The sequence below is a fragment of the Squalius cephalus genome (genome assembly GCF_949319135.1).
Source record: "Squalius cephalus genome assembly, chromosome: 11".
In the NCBI taxonomy this organism is placed as follows: Eukaryota; Metazoa; Chordata; class Actinopteri; order Cypriniformes; family Leuciscidae; genus Squalius; species Squalius cephalus.
The window spans coordinates 26,822,185-26,849,617 of NC_137132.1; the positions used below are offsets into that span (position 1 = coordinate 26,822,185).

At 36.7% G+C, this 27,433-nt stretch overlaps 1 protein-coding gene and 1 long non-coding RNA gene across 3 annotated transcripts; one reads left to right on the plus strand and one right to left on the minus strand.

Moving 5' to 3' along the window:
• The first annotated feature begins 5,381 nt into the window (after positions 1-5,381).
• Positions 5,382-7,442, plus strand: LOC307167782. Its single transcript, XR_013822867.1, has 4 exons — positions 5,382-5,455; positions 6,154-6,257; positions 6,407-6,522; positions 7,282-7,442. It is a non-coding gene; the product is annotated as an uncharacterized lncRNA (long non-coding RNA).
• A 12,221-nt stretch (positions 7,443-19,663) lies between these two features.
• On the minus strand, positions 19,664-22,595 carry LOC307167295 (sialic acid-binding Ig-like lectin 14). Of its 2 annotated transcripts, none has more exons than XM_079886282.1 (7): positions 22,539-22,595; positions 22,285-22,367; positions 21,638-22,015; positions 21,022-21,309; positions 20,541-20,801; positions 20,293-20,410; positions 19,664-20,096 (listed from the first exon to the last, which is right to left on the minus strand). In XM_079886282.1, exons 2-7 carry the CDS (start codon positions 22,352-22,354, stop codon positions 19,997-19,999), a joined length of 1,215 nt encoding a protein of 404 aa, XP_079742408.1. In that variant the 5' UTR covers positions 22,355-22,367; positions 22,539-22,595; the 3' UTR covers positions 19,664-19,996. The 2 variants fall into 2 exon arrangements, with proteins under 2 accessions (XP_079742408.1, XP_079742407.1); XM_079886281.1 differs by having other exon boundaries at positions 21,638-22,045; positions 22,539-22,581.
• Positions 22,596-27,433: the final 4,838 nt, after the last annotated feature.

Consider the following 27,433-nt stretch of genomic DNA (forward strand, 5'->3'; position numbering starts at 1 on the left):
GAAAATTGCAAAGAGCAAAGCAGAGTAGTAATTTCTGATCAATTTTGAGCTACTATGATAGAACATGTTTCCGTTCATCAAAAGACAATGATGGAAAAATATGAAATTTGTTTTGAGATGAAAAATGTACTTCTCCCTGAACTTTTTGATGGTACAGTAAGGTGTCACGGGTAAGTCTACAAACAGAATAGCAGTCCATAGATATTTTTCGAACTATATGTTTTGAACAACGTGTTTTCTATTTTTTGGTGTATTGTTTACTGACTGCTTGATAGTGTGTATCATTTTGATCACTTTGTTTATGATTTGAGAGCAGTGTTTGATTTTGAACACAGGTAAAACTGTTTTGAGGCGAAAGTTTCATTTTGCAAGAGGAGTCAGAGGTTTTGTGAATAGTGCTTGAAGATGAGGTGTTGTGTTTAATGTTTTCAGAAAAAGGAGCAAGGTTTCAGAAATTGTGTTTTAGCAACTGTGACCCTGGACCACAAAACCAGTCACATGGGTATTTTTTTTTAAAAACTGAGATTTATACATCATATGAAAGCTGAATAAATAAGCTTTCCATTGATGTATGGTTTGTTAGGATATAACATATTTGGCTGAGATACAACTATTTGAAAATCTGGAATCTGAGGGTGCAAAAAAAAATCGAAACATTGAAAAAATCTCCTTTAAAGTTGTCCATTTATATTCACGACTGTGCTGCATTCACTCACAAAAATAAATGTTTTTTATATTTACAGTAGGAAATTTACTAAATATCTTCATGGAACATGATCTTTACTTAATATCCTAATGATTTTTGGCTTAAAAGAAAAATCAATCATTTTGACCCGTACAATGTATTGTTGGCTATTGACACAAATATACCCGTGCAACTTATGACTGGTTTTGTGATCCAGGGTCACAATTGAGAAAAACTGTAAGAAAACATCTTCATCAGTTTCACAACACACGTGTGCTCCAAATAACACAAATACAGAAACGCGCTGTGAAAGTTCACAACACAACTAAGTACAGAAACGCGCTGCAAATAGCCATAGACCACAACAGAAATGTTTCAAGGGGAACCAAATAAGTGACGAACCTGGCTGGGACATGCTTATTACTCGTGAGCATCCCTATGCCCTGCTCCCTTCGAAGGGCAGACGATAGAGCTCTTGAAGTGGGACTTTGGAGTGAGCAGGGCATTTATGTAGCCGTTTGGAACGCACTTAATGAAGGGAGCAACGAAAGACAACGTAATTTCCTCATTATTTTCACCTGGGATGTTCCCATGACAACGAAGCACGGTGTCCATCAGCTGAATAGCTGTTCTTATGACAGAAATATAATGCTGTTACAGTTTTTCTCGATTGCTTAAACACTATAACCAGGCTTTTGAACTAAAATTTCAAAAGCATAATGCCATTTATCAAAAAGCACACCCATTTCTCTAAACTATAAACACTATTCCCTGTTTAGACACATGAGTCAGATTTGTTGAACTGTCACTGCAAAACTCTACACACAAATCCCTTCATTTCTCATTGCCTACACCATGTTGTCATTTAGAAAGCACTAGCATTCAATATTGTTCACTCAAGTCAGCACAGCTTTAGCTCAGTTAGCACACAATTACCCAGGTGGAAACACTAAGAGTCAAAATTGAACACACATCAATCAGAACCTTCAATAGATAGATAAAAGGGCCCAAATGAGTTTACTGAGTTTTGGAACAATGAATCCAGAAAGATGTGAAGGAAGAGTTCGAGGATGGATAAGAATGAGGAGGAGGAAGGGCAAGAAGACAAGCAGTCTCAGATGAAATTCAAGCAACTCTAGTTGCCCATGTCTTTATCAATGGTATGACTATGAGGGAGGCTGGGCCAAATTTGAGTCGCTTTACCGTCGCCTCGAGAACCTTCAAGGAGAATTCTATCTGAATAAAAGACAAGCATTTCCAATAGTCTTTGATGAGGTGTATTTTCTTGCAAGAAAAGGCCAGCAGTTGTATAGTCACACAGAAAATACACCTCATCAAAGACTATTGGAAATGTTTGTCTCTTATTCAGTGATAGAATTTTGTTTGTCACCACACCTCCCTGAAGGTTCTCGAGGCGACGGTAAAGCGACTCAAATTTGGCCTTACTCGTAGCCGAGCCTCCCTCATAGTCATACCATTGATAAAGACATGGGCAACTAGAGTGGCTTGAATTTCATCTGAGACTGCTTGTCTACTTGCCCTTCCTCCTCCTCATTCTTATCCATCCTCGAACTCTTCCTTCACATCTTTCTGGATCCATTGTTCCAAAACTCAAACTGATTTGGGCCCTTTTATCTATCTATTGAAGGTTCTGATTGGTGTGTGTTCAATTTTGACTCTTAGTGTTTCCACCTGGGTAATTGTGTGCTAACTGAGCTGAAGCTGTGCTGACTTGACTGAACAATATTGAATGCTAGTGCTTTCTAAATGACAACATGGTCTAGGCAATGAGAAATGAAGGGATTTGTGTGTAGAGTTTTGCAGTAACAGTTCAACAAATCTGACTCATGTGTCAAAACAGGGGAATAGTGTTTATAGTTTAGGGAAATGGGTGTGCTTTTTGATAAATGGTGTTATGCGTTTAAGCAATCAAGAAAAACTGTAATCTTATATCTAATAGGCCTAATATTTTACTCACATTTTTCAACAACTAAAAAAAAACTCCACACAAATTTTCATGTTCTACACAGTTTCTCATATGTATGTGTAGCAAAACGTGGCTCGTCTAATAGTGATTACGCCACCCCGAATTACCGGGGAAATAATTCAATAAACAGAACACAAGTCCGTTTGCTCAGAAGAGGCAGGAGGCGTGAGTTCACGTTTAAACGAACACTTTTTATTAAAGAAAACAATTAAACAAATAACTCACAATAAATTGTCTCGATCCGTAAACAAAAAGAAAAAGAAAAAAAAAGACAAGGAATGTAGACCACTGCAGGGGCTGAGGCCCCTGAAAAGCAGGCTAGCTGCATACGGCAAGGAAAACACAATTTGAAAAAAAAAAAAAAAAAAACACACTCCACTAGGGTGATATCAGCTAAATTGGGCCACTTTTTGGTAAATCGTTTGGGACAATAATACAATACCATATATGCCTTTTCCATGTGTTTTTATGATTAATAATGACTGTTTTTGATAATTTTGTGTTGAAATTATGTAATAAAATATAATTATTTAGGCCCTACAGTTCTTGAAACATCAGCTGTGCCAACTTTTTTTGCATGAGCAGTTTCAGGTAAAATGGGCCAGTCAAACTGCAAAGGGAAATAGTAATTTATCATCAATTTTAATTTTAAAACACAATTGCTTATACAGCCACATAACATTTAAACTGCATTAAACAAACATATTCATATGTGCCATTAATAAAAAAAAAACATTTTGGGTGCAAACCCACTTATTCAAATGTGCAATTAAAAAAGTCCATTTTGGAACAGCATAGATCAGTGAACTGCTGTCAGTTGTGTGTGTGTGTAACTATATAACTATATTTAATTAAAAATAAAAATTTTTGGGTTGGGTTGGGTTGGAAAAATATATCTATGTAAATATACACCTAGATGCATTAAGCAGGGTAAGAAGATGTAGTAATATGCCACTCTTGAAAACAGTGTGCATTAGCTGTTAAATTGTAACATATTTAAAGCAACCCTGTATCACATGAAATACGTTCTGAGGAAACTATTTTGCAAATCGCAATTACGTTACATGCCAACATATAAGCAGTGCTATTACGTTGGTCCTTAACCTAATATAGCCAATCTATTGCAGTGCTATTACGTTTGTCCTGAACATAATACATCCAAAGCAGGTTTCTTTTCACACGTAGCAGCTAATGCTGTTCATTTTGTTTAAATTATTTACTCCCTTTTTCTCATTGGGCTACAAAATATTATCTATGCCAGGGCGAGTCAAATGGCGGCACCCAGATAATTTTTATCTGGCCCTCCAACTGGATTTTGATGTTTAAAACCCCTCGCAATCTGATATCAAAGTCCCCGCAAAGGTTTAGCGCGTTCAGCGGTGAGTTTAACAACGCACGTGATCATTCAGCGGTGAGTTTAACAACGCAGCGGTGAATTTAACAACACTCAACTGCAGGTAAAACGGCATTCAGAGGTGAGTTTGACCAAAGCAACCCTCAACTGCAGGCAAAACGACATTAAAAGGTGAGTTTAACAACGCTCTAAGATGCTTGCAAGTAGGCTAAAATTTGGCAGTTTTAGCGTTTTCTTGTCATAGGTAGGACACTGCTTTAAGAAGCTGGATAACGTATTTTTATCGGAGGTTTGATTAAAAACTGTTGAGTCAGGACAATAAGTTGTGTTTAGAAACTTTAGATGTATGACGATAAATGATAGAAGAAATTATAAAAAATATAGCTTTCTGCACATTTGGTGCAGAAAGCTATATTTTTATAATTTCTTCTATCATTTTTCGAGAAGAGAAGCTGTTTAATTAGCATTTATTCACGAGATCATATGTATTTTTATATATTTTTTTAATGTTATTATTTCGGTCTTATTGCCAGGGAAGATGGATTGCTTTGCTGTTTATTGATATTTTTAAAATTATATTTTATCAGTAGGAAATCGCGCTGAAGAAGTCTCGTTCCGAACACATCGCGATATTTGGCATCAGTTCACGTGTGTCAGATGTTGGTAAGTAAATACCTAAATACGCTGTCCTAATAATGTGTGATATAATGTCTTTTCTGTTTGTCGATATTAATCTGCCATTATATCTGCCATCTCCACGGAGACTTTGCGTTTCATTGCTTTCTAATTCAAAACAGGGTGATTAACACTGCCTGTCACGTGACGTGCTATAGGCCTAGATATTCATATCAGATTAAAAATAGTACAATAGTTCCAAAGTTGTATTTGTAGTAGAAGCACAGTAAAAACAACACTTACCATGCTTTTACCACAGTAACATTAGTTTTACTGTGATAAGTGTAGTAAAAAGACAGTAATCACAAAACTTGCCATGCTTTTACCACACTATTTGTAGTTTTAATGTGGTACTTATTGTAAATGCACAGTAACCACAACACTTACCATGCTTTTACCACAGTAACCATAGTTTTACTGTGATTGGTTTAGTAAAGGACAGTAATCACAAAATTTACCATGCTTTTACCTCAGTATTGATTGATAGTTTTAAAGTGATATTTGTTGTAAATGCATATTAACCACAACACTTGCCATGTTTGTAAGGCTTTATAATGTAACATCCAATATTTGTAAGGTATAGCCTATCAGTACTTTTTCCTTTAAATAATCCTATATATTATACATAATGATATTTTCTTTTCTCTTTTTTCAGCTAGACCAAAAAATGCCTTTCGGACTCAGTCAGCCCATTATTGTTTGAGGAGAAGTAAACGGAGGAGACGGAAAGCTGCAAAGGCAAATATTCGCAATGGTATGTATGTGTTGGTTTTAACCCTAAATCAAACATTTTATCAAGCATTTGTTGTTTCTTAAAACTTTTCTCACAAAACCCATAGCCCAATCAGTACAAACATAGACTGAAAGTCTTGATAATTCACAAGATTTAACAAGTTGTCAAATTCGTACGATACTCGTACATATTTGTACACTCGTACACAATCCTGCAGCCTTTACTCCTAGTGCTGACATTGGCTACTGCCTCAATTCCTGTACATATTTATCGCGATATTTGTAAATCAGTTGCGCCCCTTCTTGGAAAGTAGTCGCACTGTAATATAAACAGATAGTTTATATTAATTGCAAATTGGTCCCCGTCTGTTTATGTTCCAGTGATACATGATGTCTCTCCACACCTCATAACCTACCTCTGTTTGCAAGAGTGGAAAAGCTTATCTGACTTGTCACATGACATCAGATACTCGATTATTTTGTCATAATCAGATCAGTTACACTGCTGATAACGTTTGCATGTAAATCATTTTCATGATTATTGCTTGCTATTAAAGACATACTTTTATTCATAGAAATGCCCACATATCAGTGAACTTAATACATAAAAATGCTTTTAACATTTAATTATGCAACACTCTTCACAGAAAAATATCCCACAGTTATAAACTGACTATTTGCAAGTAATGTATTAAAATTACCTTCCTTTCTGTTTTGCAGGATTACTTAGTCCTTTTTTTTAAAGCTCTACCAATATCAAACTCAACCCTCACAAGAGCTACTAGTGAGTCGCAGCGAATCTTGCCGTGATCAGCCCTTCCCAGGTGAAGTTTCTTAATATATCAGTATTTACTCATCAAATGTTCTCTCCTGAATCATATGGTAAATTAACTTATTTATAACTGTCTTAATTTATGTTTCAAGAACAATAGTAATTGCACATAGAGTAAGTCGAGACTTTCTTGTTTTACAGCCGAGAAGGAAGACCAGTCCTTATATCAACGCAAGCTAATCGAATAAGTCCTTTGTTTCGGGTGAGGAAGGAACATCTGGTGCCCAAAGACGACAGAAAAGTGCGCGAGTCCATTGGTATGTCTTGTACTGAAACAATGCTGTAATATATATATATATATATTAGGGCTGTCAAAAGATTAATCGCGATTAATCGCATCCAAAATAAAAGTTTGTGTTTACATAATATATGTGTGTATTCTGTGTATAATTATTTTGTAGATATAAATACACACACATGCTTGTATATATTTAAGAAAAATGTGTAATTTATATTAAAAAAATATATATTTATATATAATATAAATTATATATAAATATATACAGTATATGTATGCAAATATTTCTTAAATATATACATGCATGTGTGTGTATTTATATCTACAAAATAATTATACACAGAATACACACAGATATTATGTAAACACAAACTTTTATTTTGGATGCGATTAATCGCGATTAATCTTTTGACAGCCCTAATATATATATATATATATATATACTTCAATGTGTATATTATATAATGTACTGACTGCTGCTTTGTAAATTTCTGTAAGGAACAGGCAACTCTGGCCCTTTGCATTCTACTTTTTGAGGTTAGTTAAGAGTTAACCTCCAACCCTAATCAAGCACATCTGAAAATTTTAACCAAAGTCTTCAGGTTTACTTCTAGACAATAGGCAGGAGGGTTTGAGGTCGGAGCTAAATGTGCAGGACAGTGGACGCTGAGGGCCAGAGTAAACCATCACTGCTTTAAATAACGCAGAACATAAGCTGACCTGACTGTCCATTAAACAACTTTATTTTAATGATTTCTGTTTTTTGTTTTACTTTCAGACCAGGACTGGAGAACGCCTGACAATGGGATGTTGAGACTTCTTCTTCTGGTTGAGAAAAAGCTACACCACATCAGTGATCACATCTTCTGTTCTTCAACTGAACAAACTGTTTAGACGAGGAAGAAGAACACGATAGAGACATACAGGGAAGAGCAAGAAACCAGTTTATCACAGCTAAACTGGTTTCTTGCTCTTCCCTGTATGCCTCTATCGTGTTCTTCTAATGAATCATTATTTTCCAACACAATATCAAATCTGTTTTCTGTAGGTGACTGAATATGATTATCTGGCACTCGTTTTGTGGCTTCAGCAGCTGTGAATGGATTCATATGATGTTAATGTATTTTTAAAGACACATTTTTATTTATCTTGAATCTCATTTGTCTTTATGCTACTTTATCAACTTTATGCTTTGTTCTCCAATAAAGTGTTGTTTAATAAAGTATGGTGACTATTGTGTTTTGAAAGTGGTGTTTGGTCCAGTAAATAGTAAAATTTGGTCCAGTAAAATTTTAATTTCTTATTTCTTTAAAAATAACTACATATAATTAATAACATATAAATAATTACATATAATTAATGACCATGATTCTTTTTCTTGGGACATAAAAATTTAGATCTGGTTAATGATATATGGGACAACAATGCAACAAAAGTTGCACATACTTGCATGTATGCCAGTTTGCAGTGAAATAAAAGGAAGCTATGTGAATAACAAGAGGCTGCAGTGGGCTATCTTGCTATAAATACTTAAAGCTTAATTGAAGATGAACCATGTTGATCATTCTAGTATACTCTATATAGTATACACTATATATCACTGATGTCAGGAATATAAGCAGCAAGAGGGGGTGAAAAGGAAATGTTGGCACTGTTTTTTGGTTGTTTTACTGAATGGTGCATTATCCTTGTGTAATAGTAATAGTATGTGTAGATTATACTGTCCTTCCACCCGCAGGGCCCCAGCAATGGCCCCCAGAAGAGCAAACAAATGCACATTTCAAATGACTGTAACTCAAAGTCCGGTTAATGTATCAAAGAGAAAATTGGCTGGACAACTGCTTATGCTATGTTTAATAAATAATGTTGGCCACAGTTTTCAGACATATATGGAAAGCTGGCATAAAGGTTATTTTTAAAGTGCTCACAGTAAAATATCAAATTTCAGCCTGTCCCTTATATATGTCATAAAGGTTTGCACAATGAACAAATTTAGATATCCAGTTGTCCATTAAATATATTATTTATTTAACATTTATTGTTTTATTACTAAACGTTTTAAACTACATTACCCACATATCTCTGTCATTCTATCAGTGGAGCAGGATGCATTGTACTGTAGTTCATTGAAATGTGCAGACATGCTTAGGGTTAGGGTTAGGATCTCGGTAAAGGAGTAATTTCTCACAACATAGAGACACTTTATAGTTAGCTTAATGTATAACTAACGTAATAATAACACCAAAACATACTTTGTAACATGAAGCGCCGTTTTATATGGGTTAAACGATTGTCCAATCACAGCGAGCTCTGCGATAAAGTCACAGCCAATACAAACCCAGCTGAACAGATGCGTCACACTTACATGCCCATTTATGGTAAACGATGACAGATCTCTTCTGGTTCCGGCTGCAGGGATAGATACTTTAAATATTTTATATTTAGGCTGTTAAACATGCATTCCTTCTAATTAAATTATAAAACTCATATTTAAAAACAAAAGACTCCTTTGTGTGGTTACCATCCAAAAACGAGTTCACATGATCAATGACACAAATTTGCTTAGACTGATGCATAAATACATTTGAAAGAGAAACTTTTTTTCTAAGCAATGTCCTACAGCAGGGGTAGTTTTGCAGTATTTTAATTAAAAATAATTTCATGTACTAAAGTGCTTCTAACATTTACAGTGTATGTATAGTATATTAAAGGTATATCAATTATATTCAAATAAATGTAACAAAAGCACAATGAATGGACACAATTTTGAAAGCTTATTCCAATATTTAATGTCAAACTGTTTAAAGACAAATGTAGCGCCAAAACTACTGCACAACAGTATAAAAAAATCAGTTAATTAAATATCCAGATACAATCTATTATAGTGACACATACATTAACATTAAAAAATTGCTATGATGAAGTTATATATTTACAAACCAAGAGATGAGATTTAACTTTGATATGTGAACATACATTTGTTTCTTCGCTTTAAAGAACAAATAGGCAAAAACATAAGCACATTTTACATTCTCAACTTTCATTCTATATCCTTGTGATTATTGGTCACTTTTATTGTAACTATGCAATGAATATGTCCTTTAGCAAAACACCTGATGAGCACTGACACTTTTTTATAAAGGCATTAGGCAGAAATCAAGTACAGTTTATGAAGCTGAAAGAGAAAACAAAATGCTTTAACAATATGGAAAAAGATAAATCACTATTTTCAATATTGGTTCTGCATATATCAAAGAGATCCTGAGGAGGAGTGGGACTCCACATGAAGACTTTCAGAAACTGAGACAGAGCAAACCTCGCTGGACACATCCTACGCATGCCCAAACAACAACACCCAAACACAGTGATGAAGTGGACAGGACACCACCAGGAGGATGCAGGAGACAGGGAAGACCAAGGAAGACACGGAGACAGATGTTTCACGAAGACCTGAAGAATGTCAGTGTCCCATGGGAAGATGTGAAGAACTTGGCCACGGATTGAATACGTTGGAGGACACTTGTTGCCCAATGTGCCCAGCACAGGACTTGATGATGACGTGAGTTTATCCATAACTGTGGGATATTTTTCTGTGAAGAGTGTTGCATAATTAAATGTTAAAAGCATTTTTATGTATTAAGTTCACTGATATGTGGGCATTTCTATGAATAAAAGTATGTCTTTAATAGCAAGCAATAATCATGAAAATGATTTACATGCAAACGTTATCAGCAGTGTAACTGATCTGATTATGACAAAATAATCGAGTATCTGATGTCATGTGACAAGTCAGATAAGCTTTTCCACTCTTGCAAACAGAGGTAGGTTATGAGGTGTGGAGAGACATCATGTATCACTGGAACATAAACAGACGGGGACCAATTTGCAATTAATATAAACTATCTGTTTATATTACAGTGCGACTACTTTCCAAGAAGGGGCGCAACTGATTTACAAATATCGCGATAAATATGTACAGGAATTGAGGCAGTAGCCAATGTCAGCACTAGGAGTAAAAGCTGCAGGATTGTGTACGAGTGTAGAAATATGTACGAGTATCGTACGAATTTGACAACTTGTTAAATCTTGTGAATTATCAAGACTTTCAGTCTATGTTTGTACTGATTGGGCTATGGGTTTTGTGAGAAAAGTTTTAAGAAACAACAAATGCTTGATAAAATGTTTGATTTAGGGTTAAAACCAACACATACATACCATTGCGAATATTTGCCTTTGCAGCTTTCCGTCTCCTCCGTTTACTTCTCCTCAAACAATAATGGGCTGACTGAGTCCGAAAGGCATTTTTGGTCTAGCTGAAAAAAGAGAAAAGAAAATATCATTATGTATAATATATAGGATTATTTAAAGGAAAAAGTACTGATAGGCTATACCTTACAAATATTGGATGTTACATTATAAAGCCTTACAAACATGGCAAGTGTTGTGGTTAATATGCATTTACAACAAATATCACTTTAAAACTATCAATCAATACTGAGGTAAAAGCATGGTAAATTTTGTGATTACTGTCCTTTACTAAACCAATCACAGTAAAACTATGGTTACTGTGGTAAAAGCATGGTAAGTGTTGTGGTTACTGTGCATTTACAATAAGTACCACATTAAAACTACAAATAGTGTGGTAAAAGCATGGCAAGTTTTGTGATTACTGTCTTTTTACTACACTTATCACAGTAAAACTAATGTTACTGTGGTAAAAGCATGGTAAGTGTTGTTTTTACTGTGCTTCTACTACAAATACAACTTTGGAACTATTGTACTATTTTTAATCTGATATGAATATCTAGGCCTATAGCACGTCACGTGACAGGCAGTGTTAATCACCCTGTTTTGAATTAGAAAGCAATGAAACGCAAAGTCTCCGTGGAGATGGCAGATATAATGGCAGATTAATATCGACAAACAGAAAAGACATTATATCACACATTATTAGGACAGCGTATTTAGGTATTTACTTACCAACATCTGACACACGTGAACTGATGCCAAATATCGCGATGTGTTCGGAACGAGACTTCTTCAGCGCGATTTCCTACTGATAAAATATAATTTTAAAAATATCAATAAACAGCAAAGCAATCCATCTTCCCTGGCAATAAGACCGAAATAATAACATTAAAAAAATATATAAAAATACATATGATCTCGTGAATAAATGCTAATTAAACAGCTTCTCTTCTCGAAAAATGATAGAAGAAATTATAAAAATATAGCTTTCTGCACCAAATGTGCAGAAAGCTATATTTTTTATAATTTCTTCTATCATTTATCGTCATACATCTAAAGTTTCTAAACACAACTTATTGTCCTGACTCAACAGTTTTTAATCAAACCTCCGATAAAAATACGTTATCCAGCTTCTTAAAGCAGTGTCCTACCTATGACAAGAAAACGCTAAAACTGCCAAATTTTAGCCTACTTGCAAGCATCTTAGAGCGTTGTTAAACTCACCTTTTAATGTCGTTTTGCCTGCAGTTGAGGGTTGCTTTGGTCAAACTCACCTCTGAATGCCGTTTTACCTGCAGTTGAGTGTTGTTAAATTCACCGCTGCGTTGTTAAACTCACCGCTGAATGATCACGTGCGTTGTTAAACTCACCGCTGAACGCGCTAAACCTTTGCGGGGACTTTGATTTCAGATTGCGAGGGGTTTTAAACATCAAAATCCAGTTGGAGGGCCAGATAAAAATTATCTGGGTGCCGCCATTTGACTCGCCCTGGCATAGATAATATTTTGTAGCCCAATGAGAAAAAGGGAGTAAATAATTTAAACAAAATGAACAGCATTAGCTGCTACGTGTGAAAAGAAACCTGCTTTGGATGTATTATGTTCAGGACAAACGTAATAGCACTGCAATAGATTGGCTATATTAGGTTAAGGACCAACGTAATAGCACTGCTTATATGTTGGCATGTAACGTAATTGCGATTTGCAAAATAGTTTCCTCAGAACGTATTTCATGTGATACAGGGTTGATTTAAAGATGAGTTTAGCAGAGGATGATGATGTATCAATATGTGTGTGTATATATACAGTATGTATATATATATACATGTGTATATACATGTGTGTGTGTGTGTGTGTATGTATATATATATATATATATATATATATATATATATATATATATATATATATATATATATATATATATATATATATATATATATATATATATATATATATATATATACACACACACACACACATGTATATATGTGTATGTGTGTGTGTGTGTGTAACTAAATAACTATATTTATTTAATTAAATAATAATTATTATAATAGTCACATGTTTCCATTTATGTCCCCTAATTACATACATACACATTACACATACACACACACACACACGATATATATATACAACCCGTTCTATATCAGAGTTTCCGCTAGAAAAAAATGGTGCCGGTCAGAGGTTTCGTTTTCCGGACATTTTGAAGATATGCCGGTCAAATGTTGCCTCATAATTAGTCAAGTTGAGGAAAACTGGAGGAAAGCTATGTAACTTAAAAAATGACATAATCAGGCCGAACGCAACATGTTTATTAGCCTAACTTTCAAATAAAAAAACGGAAAAAAAATATGAACGTCCGATTGGCGTCAATCAACGCCAATTGTTTTTTATGGTTTCACATTCATAGTTTAACAAACCAATCCCCCTTCCCCACATAAAATATCTGAAGCCTATTGTTTTCACTCAAGCGAACTTCCCAGTGTCTCTCCACAACTTGCAATGCGCATAAGCCGCGTAACCCGCAAGGCGACTTCGCTGCTTCGTCTTGATCCGATTCTGCAGCGAGAACCCCCTCTCTGTAGGAACACTCGAGACCCATTTTCTACTATGGTTATGTAGCCTACGTTTCTTCATTCGGATCTATTTGCGATCCATTCCATTCTGAACAAACAACGCAGTTTATATGCTTCGTCCTTGTTTCATTATTCATTAAGATAATAATTAATAAATGCGCCCATAATTATCAGTGAACTTGATAAATGTTGCAGATATGTTTTGCTATGCATGCACAAACAAATGCCTTTCAACTTATGTGTGCAAAATTCAGAATAAAATGAATGTGCAGCAATTTGTACAAATAGAGAGTCTAGGTCTACTATACGTGTTGTAGCCATTAAATGAGCTGATTTAGTTTAATATTTGTTAAAATATTATAATGTTATTTTTTTAATTTATGTTGATTATGAAAAGTGAACCGCACGAGTAAGATATGATGCGCAATATCGAGAGACATGGAGCGGGTCAGACATGATTTTTACCACTTAATTAAGTTTGGTTTTGTAGAATGACTTTTTTGAAGTGAATTTCGTTTTGTATAAATTGTATCTTAATTTTAATATTTTTTTTATCAACCAATTGCCTGTATTTAATAAATAAGCAGCAAAATATAGCAAAGGATAGGCCTAATCATGCGCGGGCGCCTCGGTCACTTGCATTGCTCGTGAACAGGAGCGCATCTCATCCTAATTTAACGAAACTCAACGTAGGCCTTACAGACATGAAATGTATCTTAAAGCTTGAAATGTATTTTTAACAATTTAAAACGAAAAGAAATAGGCTACTCTCTGATTATGTAATCCATGATGTGCATTTCTCTCTATAGGCGCGTTCACTACGGAGATGGCGATCGTCAACTTCATCTTTACAGCTGTTGTTGCTGTTAATAAACTAAAAATAATAGGCCTATAATTTTATTAAACAATAAATTAAAAGAAATTGTAATTGTATTAAAAAAGCAACAAAAAAAAATCCTGTTTAAGTTTTTTTATTTTTTACCTATACGCATTAAATTCAGGTAGGCTACTGAGTCACTGCCCTCAGTGCCCAGAAAAGCGCTGAAACGGAGATGAAGGGGAACCCGTTTTTATATATTTTTTTTGGCTTATTTTAACTGGCCCATCCAGTTTTCTGGAGGTGCACCTCAAAATCCTGGCGCCGCTAGTGCTTCGCAGCGGTCTGATATCAAGAAATAACAGACCGCATTCCACATCGGAATTCAACCAAGCCATGTAATAATGTTTAAAAACTTTCAAACGGTAGAGCCGGTTCCTTTATAACATAGCCAAAGGTCGGTGTATTTTTGCTTTATTACATTTTAGGCTTATTCTCAAATTCAGATTGTGTTGGGATTATAAGGCAATTTTAATCGGACAATTTGACCGGAGAGATTTAATTTTGTCGGACATTTCATTTTTTTTCCGGTCAATGTCCGGCAATTACCGGACAACGGAAACCCTGATATATATATATATATATGTGTGTGTGTGTGTGTAATGCATGTATGTATGTAATTAGGGGACATAAATGGAAACATGTGACTATTATAATAATTATTATTTAATTAAATATAGTTATTTAGTTACACACACACACACACACACACACACTCACACTCACACTCACACTCAAACACATGTGTATGTGTGTTTGTGAGTGACACAGATGATGGCCCATTTTAGCTGAAACCATATGGCCCATTTTACCTCAGTGGGTTAAGGTAAATTGGGCCGCCAAGAAAAACATAATTTTTTTAAAAATATATGTTCATATACCAAACTAACAACATTATTTCTGATTGATGCCATCAAGACAGATATTATGCATAGTTTTTTTATGTGCATGTTTGTTTTTTTATAGATTTATCATCCTTATAATAGTTTAGTTAGATTTGGTATGCCAGGCTACTTACCATGCAGTTTTCTGGTGCAGTCTTGATATGAATTATTGCCTAGCCCACCATAGCAACCATAAACCAATAAAATCACATGTTACTTGTCAAGCACAGTTATGACAACAGTTTAAAATCCCTTGCAGTCATTGGCTCTAAATTCCAGAGGGGCTGGGACCCCTAAACCTTAAATGGCCCATTTTACCTGATGGCCCATTTTACCTGATATCACCCCAAATTGTGATCAGAAATAACAACACTAATAACCCCTAATTAAGGTGAAGGCCGTGCAGCTACCACCACCAGCCTGCTTCCGGGAAAACTCAGCTCCTGCGGAATACAGAAAAGAAAAATAAACATTCCACTTGAACCAGGACAGAAAAAAAAAAAACACCACCAAAAAAAAAAAAAAAAACATTCAAGACAACGCGGTCACGTCACCAAAGTCACACAATCAGTCAAAGAAACTACACAGATGATGGGACCATTTGGCTGTGATCAATCCATGCAATAAACAAGTCATAAAAACAGTGACGATCATGCAGCTAAAGGACTGGTGACAGAACCAGCCAAATCCATACAAAGAAAGACACATAAACAGAAACAAAATCATTAAACCACAAAAAAAAAAAACTTTCAGTCCCACTCGATCGAGCCTAAAACAGATCGCCTGAGCAGCAGACGGGATGGGATCACAGCAGTAAGTTCTGTTTCCCCCAAAGCAACAGACGTGGCTCAAAAAGCAAGGGTTGCTGACAGCAAGTTATGTAGCTGCTCAACCTTGCTTTAACGCAAGCAAAGAGATTTCCTAAACACAAATATTTATTAGTCATCTAATTAATAACAATTGCAGATTAAAAAGAAAAGACAGAAAATGTACTCACCCGGATAATTTAATATCGGCGCGCGCACTACACGTAATCACAGGCACACAGAAGTCACGATGTCATACAGAGTTAATGAGTCAATGAACAACGGCTGGTACTCCGACGCGGCTTTTAGAAGATGCCACACCGATGGAAGCCCCGAAGGCACACCACACTAAAACGTATTGTAGATCATTCAAACAAACAAACTTCCCGAAAAGTTACGACGGTAACCTACCACATTAAAACTTACCACAATGTGAGTGTCACCACGAAAACACGCACAGCCTCAATGGCCGAGTGTCACACTAAACAGATACAGATAAAGAAACAATGCAACATCACTTAATACTAAAATCAAAACAACCAGCTGCACAGCTGAAACGCATACCTCCACGGTCTCATGGAATGAAGACAAGGGGGCGGGCTTTCGACAATGACGCATCCCAGGAGGCATGAACACAGAGTCTTAGGGCAGTACCCCATTGGCATACAGAGTTGATAACAGCAACATAACATAACAGCTCAGTTAAACTTGCTCATGGCAAAACTCCTAGATTTGAGGTCGGTCGTGGAATACGACAAGGATGTCCCCTTAGCCCTTTTCTTTTTCTCCTTGTTACACAAATCATGGCCAGACATTCAATTCAATTCAATTCAAATTTATTTGTATAGCGCTTTTCACAATACATATTGTTTCAAAGCAGCTTTACAGAAAGTGCATTTCAGAAATGTACATAGAGAAATACAGTTAGTTAATCATGTATTGATTTAGGGCATAAACATCGCCAGCGTCGAGTCGTCTCTTCACAGGCGCCGAGTCGTCTCTGCACGGGTGTTGGAGAATCTGTAGTTTCCATGAGAGGCTGGATACAAACTGGAGCTGACGATCTGTGTTTACCTCGGGACTAGCGTCCCGAGATAACAACAGAAAAGCATATGGGAAATAATTAGCGTAGCTGCTGTTCGCAATATTAATGCATTCAATCTGATTCAACTGTAGTATAAAATGTAAGTATCATGTGAATGCCTGGCTGAAGAGATGCGTCTTTGATCTAGTTTTAAACTGGGACAGCGAGTCTGAGCCTCGAACAATATCAGGAAGGCCATTCCAGAGTTTAGGAGCTAAATGTGAAAACGCTCTCCCTCCTTTAGTGGACTTAGATATCCTAGGAATGACCAGAAGCCTCGAATTTAGTGATCTTAAAGAGCGCGATGGATTGTAGGGCGATAGAAGTTCCGTTAAATACCCAGGAGCTAAACCATTTAGGGCTTTATAGGTCAGTAGCAATACTTTGTAATTGATACGGAACTTTATAGGTAACCAATGTAGAGACGACAGAATTGGTGTTATATGATCGTATTTTCTTGATCTAGTAAGAACTCTAGCGGCGGCATTTTGGACTAACTGTAGCTTGTTTATTGAGGATGCAGGACAGCTAAAGCATTACAGTAATCTAGTCTCGAGGTCATGAATGCATGAACTAACTTTTCTGCATCAAAAACAGATAGCATGTTACGTAGCTTAGCAATGTTTCTAAGGTGGAAAAAGGCTGTTCTTGTAACATATGAAATATGATTTTCAAAAGACAAGTTGCGGTCTAATATAACATCCAGGTCTTTTACTGTAGAGGATAAAGTAACAGGACACCCTTCTAAATTAAAGTTGTATTGTAAGAGGTTTTGTGGGCAGTTTTTTGGACTAATAAGTAATACCTCCGTTTTATCTGAATTTAATAGCAGAAAATTACATGTCATCCAGTATTTTATATCTTTAACACACTCTGTTAATTTAGATAATTTAGCGTTTTCATCTGGTCGTGATGAAATATATAATTGAGTGTCATCAGCATAACAGTGGAAATTAATTCCATGTTTTCTTATAATATTACCAAGTGGCAGCATATATATTAAATATTAAAAATGTTTTAATATAGAATATTAGACATAAATATTAGACATATTAAAAATGCCCAGTTCCAAGGTATATTGACATTAGGTACAGAATTAAAAATTTCACAGTTAGCGGATGGCACGGCATTATTTCTCCGTAATAAGCACGAGGTTATCAAAGCAATTGATTCTATCACAAAATTCTCTGAAGTCTCGGGTTTAAGAATGAATCTACATAAATCTGCCTTGTTGTCACTAAAGGAATGTGACTTATCAGTCATAAGTGGTATTCCTGTTAAAAATACAATAACATACTTGGGGGTTATTGTTGATAAAAATGAAAAAAGGCGTTGTAATCTCAATTTTGACCCCATAGTAGAGAAAATAAGGAAAATATTTAATATATGGTTGATGAGGGACTTGTCACTGAATGGCAGAGTTGTATTGTCTAAGGCAGAAGGGATATCACGTGCAGTCTGTCTATCTTTATCCATGGGAATGCCAGCTAGTGTTAAAAAACTTGATAAGATCTTATTTAATTTCATTTGGAGGAATAGATCCCATTATTTACGTAAAGATATTTTATGTAATTTAAGGAAAGATGGTGGTCTTGAAGTGTTGACTTTTGAAACCTTAAGTAATTCCTTTTTGGTGAGATGGTTAAGTAATTTAATTAAGGAAGCAGAGAGCATTTGGAACACCTTTCCCAAACAGATTTTTGATTCACTGGGAGGATTAAACTTCTTGTTGAAATGTGATTTTAAAATTGAGAAGTTACCTGTGAAGTTGGCCAACTTTCACAAGCATGCCCTGTTAGCCTGGAAAATGGTCTACAAACACAATTTTTCTCCCACAAACTGTTATATTTGGAACAACAGGAATATTCAATATAAAAATAAATCTATATATTACCAAAGATGGGTTGATAACAACATTCTATTAGTTAGTTGAACAACTCATGAACACAGAAGGTCAGTTACTAACATACGACGAGTTTCTTTCAAAAGCAAAATTTCCTGTCTCCCCTAAGGAGTATGCTATCGTTTTTGATGCTGTGCCAAGAAATATCATTCAGATTTTAAAATATAACTCAACTGCTGTAAGTGGCAGTTATTTGACTACACAAGAAATTTTCCTTGGCGACATTGACACTACCAAAAAATGCCCAAACAAATACATTAGGAATCTAACGAAACACTTCCTGCAGCAAGATCCTTTTGGGCTTCTCAGTTTGAAGAAATCAAATGGGAAAAAATGTGGTTAATTGGGGACAAGTTCCTCTTAAATAATAAAATAAAGGATGTGTCTTATAAAATTGTACATAGAATATACCCAGCAAAGAAAACTTTAGAGAGATTTAAAATTGACATTGAATATTCCTGTACCTTTTGTGGTAATTATGATGAAACAATTTGTCATCTGTCATCTGTATGCCTGTTTTAGTAGTGTATTTTGTGTATCAACCCTGGCATAAACAGATGTTGCTGTATTGTATTGTTAATACTGAATAAAAAAATAAATAAATAAATAAATAAAAAAGTACCCCATTGGCCATATACATAATGAGGATGACGTGGCAATGAGTCACTCACTTCCCCACATATGGATAATGTACACCTGGGGGGTATACAATTTGCTTTAGTTCTACAAACATCCTTTAAAACACAGAAAGGGTGAAATGATGAATTTGAACACTTTGAAGTAATTCACAGTTTAATTGTAAAAATAAAAAGTACACCGGAGCAAGAAGAAAACAATATGGAATGACAAAACTATTCAATTCATAATTTTTATATTGTATAATACAATATACATTTATAAATGGATAAGGATTTTTAATAAGCTCAAAATAATAAGCAAAAAATAAGCTCTGTAAGTTTCTGTACTGTATTTGTAAAAAGTATAGCCTGTATTAAATATTGACTAAATTATATAAACATAACAAATGAAATAGCAATAACCTCCAGATATTTTACAATTTTAGATTAAGCAAAATCCAACATAATGGGAATTTAAGGACCTCGTGCTTTTTTAATAATAAACTATCTGATGTCCTTGTTGGTCATAAAACACCTCCAGTATAACTTCAGTGTCTGTGTCTGTGGCCATCACTTCATGCATCTTGTCTCTGCTGGAAAACATAATCAGGGAATAAGACAAGCAAATTGAGTAAAATATACTGATTATCATGACTGCGGACAACAGTGTGCACATGCTTTCACATCAACCAGAATCCCATCTCAATATCACTCAGAACACCTTCATGTAAATAGCATAAGATATGCACGAGACGCAACAAAATGTAGACATTTTAAGCACTTTCTTACCTTTGCCAAGACTCGTGACAGCACAAAACCACAGAGAAGATGACTGCTGAAACTGATATTCCACACAAAAATCCTATTATCATTCCAATGTCCACTTGCATTTGAATAGCTTCTTTACCTTGAATTTAAGAACACAAATTTTTATAGTCTTGAATTTCTTACATTTGTCTATATATAAGTGAATTATGTTGTAAGTCTGTGACATTGTTAGGTTACCAACATTTCATATGGAATCTGGTTCTACTTACGAATGACATTGATAGTGATGGATGCATTCAAAGTCTCCCTCATATAAGTCATCTCACAGACGTATATACCAGCATGCTCCTTTCTCACATTGGTAATCATGAGATTTTCTGCAGACGTGTAGTTCCTGATTTTATCTGCAGTTCCATTGAACCTCCATACAGGATCAGAGGACGGTGGATGACTCTCAACAGTGCAGTTCAGGCGGAGAGTGTCACCTTCCATCACTGTGCCATCGCCAAGAATTTGAAGAGTCTGTACATCTGAAAAAGAGCAACTGCATTAGTTTTGACACCATATAGACACAGTATGCAAGAAATAAATAATTTTAGTTCTACTCATTGATCAATGGTAGAAGATGGTAGATCTCAGCAGTGACGCCTACGCTCTTCTGAACTGAATTTCTGAATTTTTGTTTTTAGCAATTGTCAAAGAAACATGCCTTTTCAAGAAGTTTGGTTAAATATGTATACTTGTACTCACACATGACTTCTAGAGTCCTACTGGCACTGATGGTTTTGTCTCCATAGCTCACGTCACATCCTACAGTGGCATTGTGCATTTTGGAGGTTGGAGTCAAGAGCAAAGTTGAGATGTAAAGGTTTCTGGTGATCAGAGTGATGTCATCCTCGAGATTGGTGATATGTTCTCCTCTTGTCTTGATCCACCATGTTATTTCAGGTGGAGTTTCCGGGCAAGGAAAAGGAGCTGAACATGTCAGATTGGCTTCCACTCCTTCACGGAGAGGAGGAATATCCATTTTAGGCTCGTCTGCAAAGAGAGGTACACAACATATTGTTGACATTGCAGATTTCCACACTGTAAATAATTGAGTCATTCTTTGAATACAGATTCAGAACAAATACATATTTTACTAAGATGAAAAGAAAAAGCAGTGTGATTAGCAGAGCCATGTGTTTAAGTTTCTTTAAGAGATCATGTCCAACATAGTTCCTCTGCTGAGATTATGAAATCATAGCATCAGAAAGTGTGCAGTGAGCTGAACATCCCTCTGAAACAACTGAGAACTGAAAGAGAACATCAGACTAGAGAAAAAGGCAGGACCTTTTAAACTTTGCCAAACACAAGCAAGCATTACCTTGAATGATGATTTTAACTGTGGGTTTATATGTGATTTTATGTGGTTTCTGCCCCTCCACTCTGAATGCATATTTATTTTCATCTTCCGCTTTTATATCTTTCATGATGGTGCTGCAGTTGTTTTTGGTCAGATCAGATTCAAGCATCTTAATCCGCTCTGTTTCAGTTTCCTTCTCTTCCAGTTGTTGTGTACTCACTTTCCCCTTGAAAATATCAGTTTTACATTGACCATTTTTACACTCTATCCACTGAACGTTATCAATAGGTTTTGCTGCTTCTGGATAGGTGAAGGTACATGAAATCAGAGCACATAATCCTGGAACTGCAGTAATTTCTGGCGGATTGAAGGTGATGCTCCAGTCCTCTTTTCCATGGCCTTGAATAACAGAAGAACGTGATGAAATGCCTGGACACAGGACATCTTATATCTTAAAATAATAGTTGCCTGTTCATTCTCAATACATGTGCATGTATGAAGCTACACAAACTTCACATGTACATAGTGTGTATGATGTACATTTTACACATAGAAGTGATAGTTGAGGAGTGTGAAGTGTTGAAGTTTTATTTTAAAAAATACATATTTTTTCAAATTTAATACGTATATTTAAACTTAAATGTAACTGTAAAACATGTAATACGTACCTGCAGACAAAATATTGAATATTAACATAGAGAGGATTGTACAGCTTGAAATGATCTGCATTTTAAACATGCATTCCACAAATCTGCACACAAAAAAAGAAATATTGCTTGAGCATTAATATAAATGCTATGCATTCAAATTTCCAATATATTATTCAATATTTGAATGTGGCAGTGCATATATAAAATATGTGTCATGCCAGTAAAGAAAACTGCATTTGAAATTAAAATGTACAGCATTAAATTGACCCTACCGCTTCAAGTCAAACAGTTCACAGTGTTCTCAGCTTTAGTTGTAAAACTGCAGAAGCAGCACATGGGTGTACAAGCTCAAGCTGCATCCTTCCTCTAGTGGAGCACTTCCTCATTAAACTGACTTGCACAAATGGGGGATTGTTGTGCATGACAAGCATAACTATGGAAATAATTAGCATAATTCAGTAAAACAAATAAATTAACCAAATGCATTTGATTCAAGTTTTTATTCAAATGCATTATTAGCCAAAAATGCTAGATTAGTTTTTAGATTTGAAAGAGATAAAGGGGGTGGAAATAGTTAAGGTCTATTGGAAATGTAACAAGTTAAATGTGTATTGGAAGTTCTCTGCTTTGCAAAAACGTGTAAATTGTCAATTATCTAGTTTTGTTGAGTTCTGTTCAAGGACTCTCACACTGCGTCTGAAATCGAATACTTCCCTACATAGTATACGAAAAACAGCTTGCCAATAGAGTAGTAGCCTATGTCTAAATTCATTCTATCTTTTTGAAAAATAGTTTGCGAAAAGTACCCAGATTACCTACAAATTCTGGCAAGTGTGCATTTGATGGACACTTTACTATTCCATGAGGCCACAGGAGAGTTTTTGTGAATGGCATGCCTGTAAAGAGACGCAACTGATGCTGGAAGGTCACGTGACATAGCAACATGGCGGATATAGTACGTCCAAAATGCATTCATACCCACATTCATACTATATAGAACATACTTTTTTAATGGTTGCAAAGTAAGTTCAAATTCAAATGTACCTACTCAGTATAAGTTTTCACACACACCATTATTATGACTTTCATTTCATTGCATGGTTCATGTGCTTTTAGTTCCTGCTTCCTTGGTTGTTATGGTCTCTAAGTATGTTCTCATTTGTTTTATTGGTTACTGATTATGTTCCTCACCTGTGTCTAGTTTTATTTATCATTATCCTATGCATTTATTCTCCTAAGTGTGTTCTGTTCACTGTCAGTTACTGTCCATGTTGCGTTTCTGGTTTCTGGCACCTTTAGAATTATCTTGTTTGTTAAATTAAAACTTCTGCATAAGGATCCTCATCTCTACTCTTCCCTGCTAAAACGTAACATCCCGAGTGCATTCATTCTTAAAATGAAGGACATGCACAGGCCCAAAAATAGATCCACTGCTTGTTCTGTAGTGGTTAAATTCAAAGGATAGTAGTATTGTGTGCAAAGGATAAAAGAAAGATTAAGCTCTGGGAGAAAAATACACACATGTCTCCACAACATCTGTCATAATTTTTTTAATGCTTTTGTTTCAGGCATGTTGATCAGAAAAGAGGACAGGATTTGCTTAGTTTTTAGTAATGAATAATCCATTGAACTTAAACATTAACTCATCATTTAACATCACACTCATCATCACATCTCAAAAAAAAAAATTTAAAGAAGAAAAAAAAACTCATAATTTTTAGCCAATCACAAATCATTTATGCTAAAATGCTTTATCATAATGTAAATTAACCTTTGTGCATCAATTTTAAAAAGTTACTTTGAGGTCCTTAGAGGACAAAAATGTCCATGTCAAAAAACTGTCATAAAGATTTGACTTAAAGGGATAGTTCACCCAAAAATGAAAATTAGCCCATAATTAACTCACCCTCAAGCCATCTTATGTGTATATGACATTCTTCTGTCAGACGAAAAAAAATCTGAGTTATATTAAAACATGTCTTGGCTCTTCCAAGCTTTATAATGGGAGTCAATGGGTATATTTTTTGGAAGTTCTCAGCTCTGAGGGGTTAATAAAGGCCTTCTGAAGTGAAGCGATGCGTTTGTGTAAGAAAAATATCCATATTTAAAACTTTATCAACTAAAATAACTAGCTTCCGGCAGACGGCCGTACGCACTGATTTACAGCGAAAGAGTGACACTTGACCTGACGCATTGACGAACACGGGAGTTTGAACGAGAATTTGTACTGCCCTGTTTGTTTAAACTGTGAGAGGCGTCAAAGCTTATGCTTCTCCTACATTCTACGTCATACAATGCGCCAAGTGTTACTCTTTTGGTGTAAGTCGACTTGTGTAGGCCGTCTGCCGAAAGCTATTTATTTTAGTCGATAACATTTTAAATATGGATATTTTTCTTACACAAATGCAGCGCTTCACTTCAGAAGGCCTTGATTTTTTATATAACTCTTATTGTATTCATCTGAAAGAAGAATGTCATATACACCTAGAATGGCTTCAGGGTGAGTAAATCATGGGCTAATTTTCATTTTTGTTGAAGTAAAAAACAAAAGTTACAGAGATTTAAGTTTATGAAAATGATTTATGAACATTATTGTAAATAAAATATAATAAAACATGTTGAACTCAAAAACTGCTAGAAAATCAAAGCCATAAATCTAACAAGTTGTGTACCAAATTTGAGGATGATATCTCAAAAAATTAGCTTTCAGTAAGATTTTGCCCATTTTTGACCAAATGATCCCCATTAGATGCCACCAAAGCTCCAGTGGTATATACACAGTGATTGGATTTGTGATTTGCCGTTTTTAGCGCAATTTTCCACCGGACAAATTGCGATAACTCATGATTTCTGTTCTGTGCGTCTGTGCGCACCAATCTTGCACTTCTATCTACTCCTCAACCAGACCACCTAGAGACTTCGGGTTTTCGGCATTATGTTAAGGAAGGTCTAATCTCGGGAACGCACAAAAAAAATCCAGGAAAAGATTTACTATCTCTTAGTGTTGTGATCCCATGAGGTGAGAAAATTGCGCTAAAACACTCACTGAGTTTTTATTACTTGTTTCTCTCTCAAATAACACACACACACAATTTATTTTATTACACGCATACAAACCACACTCTGACATCCATACCAAGACAACCACACATATACAGCATAGCTGCATATTTAATCCAGTTTGGAATATAATACGCATAAGCAGAAAACAGGAAAAAAGTGAATATTTGCTTTATAGGCCAAACCTGAGAAATGGCACCATCAGGTAAACAATAGTAAAAAATAAAAAATAAAAATCATTTTGAAGCCTTGCTAACAGAATGAAAGCCTATTAACAAAGATTGCCTAAGTATAGTTAAATGTAAACACTAAATGTAAATGTAAAAGTTGGATGCAGTGATCATGGTCATCGTGGCTAGTACTTTCCTGTAAAATGTAAGAGAAGGTACAGAAACTTTTAGAGTCAGTTTTTAATCAATACATGAATAAATTAGATTGACAAGTTAAGAATGACATTTTACCAATTATGTTCAATTATATGTAGGCTCTGTTATATGTAATTAGAGTTTAATTTATTTGTCCTTAAGGTCCTATAAGTGTAACTATGTTCTCTTACGAGAGGTTCTCTCGTATTGCGTAGTTGCTACGCTACGGGAAAGCCTTTCTTTCTCGAGATACTGAAGCCAAAAATTATCCTTAATTTTTATAATCTTGTCAACGCAGTGCGGCAGCCTGCAGACCTAGGGCGAGCTACTAGCGTGCCCATTGGCTGCCCTGCGGCAACTGCAGCAGCCTACCGCTGAGCCCTTGGCGTGACGTCACGACCAATGAGCGCGCTTGGCGCGCTTACTGCGTCACAGCCCGCGAAAAGGGGGGTGTGGCTTAGCGTATATAAACAGGGCTCGGAGGCTGCTTCTCTGATTTCTGTCTTTTCAGCGAAGCTCTTCGCATCGCTGCTCTCTGAGGAAGCCGCCGTTGAATCAAGCGACCAGCACGCCGAGGATCTCAGCCTGAGGACGCCGGCCGCCTTCGCCGCCTTCAGCCTTCCCTGCCTGCTTCGCTATCCGGCGAATATATCCTTTACTGCTCTGTGTTGTATGTGTGTGTGTGTTCGCCCCGCGACACACTTTGCATCTAAAAGAGCGCGAGGCGTTGTTGCAAATGCCTCGCTCATCCTGTGGCTTGTGCAGAGCCTCGCTCAGCGACGGAGACCGCCACGTGGTCTGCGCTCTCTGCCTGGGCCTCGACCACGCAGCCCGCGCCCTCTCCACGGGCGGCTGCGAACAGTGTGAGGACTTGCCGATGTCGACCCTGCGGGCTCGACTCGCCATGTTTGATGATCCTCCACCTTCCCCGGCTGCCTCTTCAGGGCCGCGAAAGAAGAAACGCCGCTCTCAAAGGCCTCCCGAGCCGGTGGTTATAGCTGAGCGCTCGCCGGAGCCCCTCCCGCGAGCCTCGCTCTCTCCTTCTCCCCCGCCCTTCACCGACGCGCAGCGGCCGGCCACTGCCTGCACTGCCGTCGCCTTAGGGGATGAAGCAGATGACGCCGCTGACAGCTGCTCTCTGCTTGCTTCGGACAGCGAGGAGTGGTCGGGCTCTCACCGCTCCGCCTCCTCGACTCCAGAGTCTGGCAGGTCCCGCTCCAGTGTTGACGCGGAGCTTATCCGCCTCCTCACCAAAGCGGTCGACCGACTGGGATTGGACTGGTCCCCACCCAAGGAGCCCGCGCCGAACCGACTCGACGGGTGTTTTCTGCCTAGCCGCCGCCAAGCGCCAGCCTCTAGGTCAGCACCCTTCCTGCCCGAGCTCCATGCGGAGCTATCGAAGTCGTGGAACGCGCCCTTCTCCGCTAGACTCCGCTCATCTGTCTCCTCGGCCCTCTCCCAGGTGGACGGGGCCGCCGAGAAAGGATATACCGGCATCCCTTCCGTTGAGGAAGCGGTGGCAACGCACCTTTGCCCGCCGTCTGCTAGATGGCGCTCAAAGTCTGCCCTGCCGTCCAAAGCCTGCAGGACCACATCAGCTCTCGCCGGCCGCGCATTCGCCGCCTCCGGCCAAGCTGCTTCCGCCCTGCACTCGATGGCTGTTCTCCAGATCCTGCAAGCCGACCTCCTCCGCGAATTGGACGAGAAGGGCTCGGATCACACAGCCTTAACAGATCTGCGCA

Bases quoted from the DNA above. Each gene is read 5' to 3' on its own strand.
- LOC307167295 (XM_079886281.1), bottom strand. From the start codon at position 22,354: ATGTTTAAAATGCAGATCATTTCAAGCTGTACAATCCTCTCTATGTTA. The intron at 22,046-22,284 runs GTACGTATTACA...TCCTGTGTCCAG, and splicing joins ATTCAATATTTTGTCTGCAG to GCATTTCATCACGTTCTTCT. The intron at 20,802-21,021 runs GTGAGTACAAGT...GCTCTTTTTCAG, and splicing joins TAGGACTCTAGAAGTCATGT to ATGTACAGACTCTTCAAATT.